This window comes from Patagioenas fasciata, chromosome 23 (assembly GCF_037038585.1).
Source record: "Patagioenas fasciata isolate bPatFas1 chromosome 23, bPatFas1.hap1, whole genome shotgun sequence".
Classification (NCBI taxonomy): Eukaryota; Metazoa; Chordata; class Aves; order Columbiformes; family Columbidae; genus Patagioenas; species Patagioenas fasciata.
In genome coordinates, this window is record NC_092542.1 from 7,564,483 (window position 1) to 7,572,092 (window position 7,610).

Here is a 7,610-nt window from a genome sequence, read left to right on the forward strand (position 1 = left end):
GACACTGTGACTCCTGCCTCTGTGAGTAAAAGGGACAAACTCTGAACATCCCTAGGTGCATAAGGAGTCCATGAGACTGCCTCAGATGTGGACATCTGACATTTCTGTTTGTGACTCCAGAACAAACCCCACTGGCCCAGGCAGATCAACCTCATGTACTCCTGTCTGCTACATCATCCTTACCCGTGAGTCTGGATTGTGGTCCCAAATGTGCCAGAGCAAGCAGAGAGGTTCTGAGGTCCTTGGCAAAGCCAGTTGTCAAACCTGTCTTCAAGAAGGGCAGGAATGAGAATTGTGAGAACTACAGGCTGGTCAGCCTGTGTCCTTCCATGGAAAGAGGATGGGACAAGTCTTCCTGCAGCCATGTCCAGACACTTGGAAAACAAGGAAGGGATTAGTGAACCCAAATGGGCATGGAAAGAAAGGCATGTTGTGCACATGGAAATTCACAAGGTGTCAGACATGGTTTCCCATGATGTCCTTATAATCTGACTGATGCTATCTGCACTAAAGAGGTAGATGCTGGGTAGGAAGTTGGCTGGATGATGAAACCCAAATGTCACCAGTGGCACAAAGTGCCCCATAGACCCAGTTAGCAGTGGAATCCCTCAGGGACCAGCACTTGGGCCAACACTGTTGAATGTCTTTACTTTCCCCCTGTATGATGTGACAGAGTGAACCTTCAGCTCCTTCGGAACTGATGATGGAACACAGTGTAGTTTCAGCTCCTTTGAGGATGGTGCAAAGCTGGGCAGAGGACTTGAACAACCTCACCTGGTTCACCCTCCCCTGAGCAGGACAGTGAGACAAGATGATGTTCACACCTGAACTACTCTGTGATTCAAGGAATCTTTCCCTTGGAAAGGTTTTGGGAGAAGGAATAGGTGGAAAAACAAGAAAATTAAAATAAAATAAAGTAAAATAAAATAAAATAAATTAAAATAAAATAAAATAAAATAAAAATAAAATAAAATAAAATAAAATAAAATAAAATAAAATAAAATAAAATAAAATAAAATAAAATAAAATAAAATAAAATAATAGGCAGCATAGGAGACATAAAAGCTGTCAAATAAACAGAGCATTTCCTGAGAAGAATGTTTCTCTACTTAAATTGTTAGCAGGAAATCTATAATCAGCTCCTGAAACTCCCTGTTTTGCTCATTGGCCCCTGGGATTTACAGCCCATTTCTTTACATCAGATTCTGCACTGAAGTTTGCACTGATTGTTACAGCTTCTCTGCAGGAATTGCTTTGTGTTTCCTTAGAGAACTGGATGTAAACAGGCAACGGGGAATTTTTAATTAGAGGGAAAAAAAAAAAAAAACCGATAAAAAGAAAAAAAAAAAGAAACACAATAGAAATTAATAGTCTTTCTCAGTTCTGTGGTTAAATTAAAGAGTTTCCAGCGAGGTCCATTGCCCTAATTGAAGAGTTGCCTATAGGGAGTACGAGAGCAACTGCTGAAAGACTTTACCTGCCTGAAACTCAAAGCAGAGAGTTGAGAGGCTCTGAATGAGCAAAGAGTGAGAGGTGAAGAACCTCTGGGGAGCCATGGAAAGTGCAAATGTCCAGACAGGCTTCTGAAGAGATGAGTTCAGACATGGTGAGCTGGGTAAGGACAGGCAGAAACTCCTGGATGCTCAGGGGATTAAATACACATCATGATAGACAGAGTTCTGGCAATGAAAGCACAGGGAAAGGCCAGTGTTTCATCTCCCACAGTACATACATGTTCAGAAAGTTCATATTTTGGCAGGATAGAAATTCCACAGACATTTTATTGGAAATATTGAATTATTTCACCTGATTAAAAAAGTGTGGGTCTTTTTGTTCTTGTTGTTGCTTCGTTTTAGTTTGGTTGGGTTTGGTTTTCAGTTTTGAGCGGAGTTTTCAGGTTTTCAGGTTTTCGGGCTGAGCTCCATGGTCTCTCTATAAGCAGCCAGTGCAAACCTCGAGAGGTCCCCGTGTACCTGAGGTGTTTACCTGGGACTGGCAGGTATCAGACCAGATTGATAGAGCCATGGTGCTTCCATCATATACATCTGGTATTCAAGACCTGTGTGTTTCTGGAGTGTAGGTAAAGAGGCAGGTGTGTAAAGAGCACTTTGAGGAAGTGATAGAAGAATTTTCCAGTTGATCCCATAGAATCATAGAACAATTTCAGTTGGAAGAGACCCACAGAATCCTTGAGACCAACCACAGCCTGATTCTAGCACTAAATCATGTCCCTAAGAACCTCGTCTAAGCTCCTTTTAAAACCCCTCCAGGGATGGTGACTCCACCACTGCCCTGGGCAGCTTGTTCCAATGGCTGACAACCCTTTCCAGGAAGAATTTTTTCCAAATATCCAATCTAAACCCCCTTTGGTGCAATTTGGGACCATCTCCTCTCGTCCTATCAGTTGCTCCTTGGGAGAAGAGACAGCAGCCCACATGTCCCAACCTCCTCTCAGGGAGTTGTGGACAGTGATAAGGTCTCCCCTCAGCCTCCTGTTCTCCAGCTTGAACCCCCCCAGGTCCCTCAGCTGCTCCCCATCACACTTGTGCTCCAGCCCCTCACCAGCTCTATTGCCCTTCTCTGAACTCGCTCCAGAGCCTCAAGGTCTTTCCTATAGTGAGGGGCCCAAAACTGAACACAGGATTTGGGGCGGGGCCTCGCCAGCGCAGATTACAACAGGATGATCACTGGCCTGATCCTGCTGGTTGCAATATTCTTGGTGAACGTCAGGATGCTGGTGGTCTTTGTGGCCACCTGGGCACATGCTGGCTCATGTTCAGCTGCTGTCAATGAACACCCCCAGATCCCTTCTGCCGGGACGCTTCCCAACCACTCTTCCCTGAGCCCGTAGCCTTCATGGGGTTGTTGTGATCCAAGCACAGGACCCGGCACTTGGCCTTGTTGAACTTCATGGAATTGGCCTCAGCCCAATGATCCAACCTGTCCAGATCCCTCTGTATGGCCTTCCTACCCTCCAGCAAATCAACACTCCCAACAGACTTGGTGTCATCTGCGAACTTACTGAGGGCGCACTCAATCCCCTCATCAAGATCATTGATAAAGAGATTAAACAGAACTGGCCTCAATACTGAGCCCTGAGGACACCACTCGTGACCGGCCACCAACTGGATTTGGCTCCGTTCACCACAACTCTTTGGGCCCGGCCCTCCAGCCAGTTCTTTACCCATCGCAGATACACCATCCAGGCCATGAGCTGCAGCTTCTCCAGGAGATGCTGTGGGATACGGTGTCAAAGGCTTTACTGCAGTCTAAGGACACAACCTCCACAGCCTTTCCCTCATCTACTAGCTGGGTCACCTTGTCATGAAAGAAGATCAGGTTGGTCAAACAGGACCTGCCTTTCATAAACCCATGTTGACTGGGTCTGATCATATGGTTCTCTTGTAAGTGTTGCGTGATGTTACTCACGATCATCTGCTCTGTGACTGTCCCCAGCACTGAAATAAGACTGACAGATCTCTAGGTCACCAGGTCCTCCTTCCAGCCCTTCCTGTAGATGGGTGTAGCGTTTGCGAACTGCAGAAAAGCTGTAACAACCAGGTGCAAACTTCAGTGGAGAATCTTATGTAAAGAAAAATGATGTAACTGCCAGGGGGAGTTTGCTTGGTTTACTTTCCAAAACAGAAACGAGAAGGCAACGGGAAGGGGGATCCTGTCCCTCACACACAGCTCAGGGCTCTTCCTGGGACCGTGGGATGTGGGTGTGCAAGGCCCAGGGAAGGACAACACTGGGACAACAACTTCCAGCTTCCCCAAGGGGCTGCAAGGAGGCAGTGAGGCCCCAGAGCCATGAGGACAACATGGCTTCTCCTGGGCCTCAGTGGCAGAGACAACTGCCATGGCCAAGGGGACAGAGACCTGGGTTCTGTGAGTGCCTTCCAGCCTTGCCAGCGCCCTTTGCCATCTCCACCACAGGCTGTTCTACACGGTCCTACCCCTGCCCCTCTTTCCCTGCAGGCTGCAGACACCCATCTCGCTTCCCCACCTGCTCTCACCCCAGCATTTCTTGTGGTCTTTTACCTGACAGAAGACAAGTAACCTCACCATGATCTTCTAAATCCCATGACTGCTACTGGCCTTTCAGCTTCTCTGACAGACACAGCCATGTCCCTGCTGCTGTCCCATCATGTTCTCAGGTGGGATGGACATGACAACCCATGTCTAAGGCCTCTTCCTGGATAGGGCCTGTGAGCACTTAGGGAGAGGCTCTTTCCCAGCCATGTCCCTGCTTCTGGGCTGTCACCTCCAGAGACAGAATTGACCTCACTGTCCCATTCACAGTCCCATGATGCTTACTGGAATAACTCAAGTTTGCAGAGAGCCCTTGTCTCACTCATCTTGTCTCACTCTCCTGCTCAGGGCAGGTGAACCAGGTCAGGTTGTTCAAGGCCTATACCCAGGTTTGCATCATCCTCAAAGGCACTGAAAGTGCACTCAGTTTTATCTTAGGAGGGGAGAATAAAGACGTTCAACAGTGTTGTTCAAATGCTGGTCACTGAGAGATGACACCAGTAACTGGTTGCACGGAGGACTTTGTACCACTGCTGATATTTGGGTTTGATGGTTAAGCCAACTTCCTACCCAGCATCCACTTCCTGAGCCCCATCAGCACTGCTCTGGCCAGAAGGAGACCATGGCTGAGCCTTGCAAACACCCTGTACACAACATGCCTTTCTTTCTCCTGTCCATTTGGGTTCAGCAGTCCCTTCCTTGTCCTTCACATTCCTGGAAACAGCTGCAGGAGGACGTGTCCCATCCGCTTCCCAGGGAGGGAGGTAGGGTGGCCAGTCTGTTATTCTCCCAGTTTCTATTCCTGCTCTTCTTGAAGATGGGTTTGAGGTCTGCGTTTTCTAAGGACCCCAGAACCATTCTGGTTTCTATGGCACTTTTGACATAAATATCAGGGTACTGTCAGGTGTCCACATCTGAGCTGGCCTCATGGACTCCTTATGCACCCAGGGATGCTCAGAGACAGAGTCTGTCCCTTTTACACACAGAGGCAGGAATCACAGCGTCCCTCTGGCCTCCTGTTACCACTCCAAAGGATGGGAAGCATCTCATCCCTTTAGCATGTCACACTTCTCTGTACTTATCTGAGATGTCCCACGTCATGAGGACTGGACACGGGGACCTCATTTAAAGGAAGCACAACCCAGTGCTGCACTCAGGCAGTCTCCCATAGGATGTTTCTGCCAACATGAAATGACCTCAAGACCTTATATGTGCCACAGACCTTCACAGAATGGAAAGGAATAGTTGATGGTGTTTGTGCTCACTCACATTCATGTCACCTCATGCACATGATGTGCATGCTCACATCTCATCTGTACAAAGTAAACATGGACTGCTGAACTATTCATTGAGTGTCCATCCATGGAGGGAAGAACAACCTCTGTGGGTGAGAGGCCAATACTAGAAATGGTGGTTGTGGGGGGCCAGTCCATGGTGATTGACTTGAGGCTCCTTATGAAGGGATATTTATTGCACAAGGGCACAGCCCAGCCCCTGCTCTGCTGGTCCTGCAGGTCTCTGGCAGGAGGCCTGGCTGTGAGAGGACACTGCTGTGCCAGCCCTGCACACACACACTGCTCAACTGTACAACAGTGTTTCATCTGTGGGCCAGTTTCTTGGGCATATCCTTGAGAGAAGGTTTGGAAGAAGACCTAAACGTTCAGGCCCTGCCCATAGGAGATCACCTTTCTATCTGGAAAGGCTGCTGTGAGGCCAGCTCTGCCACAGCAGTGCCCATTGCCTGTCCCTGCCTGCGCTCACAGCACTGACACACAGCAGGACGGGGACCAAGCTGCCAGAGCACTCAGGCCTTGCACCAACACAAGGGATGAGAAGGAGAGTGGGGGAGTGGAACCAGAACAGCTCTGGAAGAACAAGCACTGGTGCTCTCTGGCAGTGCTGCCATGCGACAGCTCTTTTCCCTTTCACCCATGCACGTAAGAACTATCACTGCAGCTCCAAAAACGCCTTGCAGTTAGGATGTCAGCAGAAAAAAAAAAATTATGAAGGGTCTTTTATTTTTCTTAAACACAGAGAGAACAGTTCCTCACAGACACAGCCACACAGCGAGAAAAGAAAAACAGGCAGGGAATTACAAAGGGAATCATGATATAGTCATAAAAAAATAATACAAGTAGAGAAAGAAAATACTGCACACACGATGAACCTTCAAAGAGGTAGACTATAACTATTATGTAGAAGAAGACAGAGGCAGTTTATTGCTTCAGAAGAAATCCGGTCATCTTTTTCCACAGGGCATCCTTGATTTCCTGGTTCCTCATGCTGTAGATGAGGGGGTTCACTGCTGGAGGCACCACCGAGTACAAAACGGACACCACCAGGTCCAGCCATGGGGATGAGATGGAGGGGGGTTTCAGGTAGGCAAACATTATGGTGCTGAGGAACAGAGAGAGCACGGCCAGGTGAGGGAGGCAGGTGGAAAAGGCTTTGTGGGGTCCCTGCTCAGAGGGGATCCTCAGCACGGTCCTGAAGATCTGCACATAGGACACCACGATGAACACAAAACACACGAATGCTACGAAGAGACCTATCACAATAAGTCCAAGTTCCCTAAGGTAGGAGTATAAGCAGGAGAGCTTGAGGATCTGGGGGATTTCACAGAAGAACTGGCCCAGGGCATTGCCCTTGCACAGTGGCAGTGAAAATGTATTGGCCGTGTGCAGCAGAGCATGGAGAAACCCAGTGGCCCAGGCAGCTGCTGCCATGTGGACACAAGCTCTGCTGCCCAGGAGGGTCCCGTAGTGCAGGGGTTTGCAGATGGCAACGTAGCGGTCGTAGGACATGATGGTGAGAAGATACAACTCTGCTGAAATGAAAAAGACAAAGCAAAACAGTTGTGCAGCACATCCCAAATAAGAAATGGCCCTGGTGTCCCAGAGGGAATTGGCCATGGATTTGGGGACAATGGTGGAGATGGAGCCCAGGTCGAGGAGGGCGAGGTTGAGCAGGAAGAAGTACATGGGGGTGTGGAGGTGCTGGTCCCAGGCTATGGTGGTGATGATGAGGCCGTTGCCCAGCAGGGCAGCCAGGTAGATGCCCAGGAAGAGCCAGAAGTGCAAGAGCTGCAGCTCCCGAGTGTCTGTGAAGGCCAGGAGGAGGAACTGGGTGGTGGAGCTGCTGTTGGACATATGTTGCTTCTTGCCATGGGGGCTCTCTCTTCTAAAAGAAAAAAGACAACCTAAAATCAGGGCAGACTGCTCTGAGGAAGCCACTCTATTTTTCGTATTAATAACTCCAACTGTACTGTACTTCCTTTCTGTGGTCTGTGCTGGCTGAGTGTGCTGTGAGTAGCAGGACCTCCACCCATGAGAGGCCAAGCAGCCAGCTTTGCTCTGCTGCAGTGGGGACATGGGAGCTGGTTTATGAGAGATTTGATGTTCACAAGCAATGTCAGATTTTATGCACCATTAATTGAAAAGTTCAATATCTGCACTCGTGATGCTTAAGAGCATGGGTTGCAAAGCAGAGCCCATAGCATGTCGTTATCATGATTTTCTCTGTGTTTTTAACTTTATATCATCACATCTCATGAGTGGATTTCTGTAGGGGTTGAATTC

General features: G+C 48.6%; 1 protein-coding gene across 1 annotated transcript; it reads right to left on the bottom strand.

Moving 5' to 3' along the window:
* Nucleotides 1-6,248: 6,248 nt before the first annotated feature.
* On the bottom strand, nt 6,249-7,181 carry LOC139825515 (olfactory receptor 14A16-like). Its single transcript, XM_071798565.1, has one exon. The coding sequence runs from the start codon at nt 7,179-7,181 to the stop codon at nt 6,249-6,251; it is 933 nt and encodes a 310-aa protein (XP_071654666.1).
* Between the last annotated feature and the right edge of the window lie 429 nt (nt 7,182-7,610).

Excerpts from the sequence above, each read along its gene's own strand:
- LOC139825515 (XM_071798565.1), bottom strand. The coding sequence starts at position 7,181 with ATGTCCAACAGCAGCTCCACCACCCAGTTCCTCCTCCTGGCCTTCACA.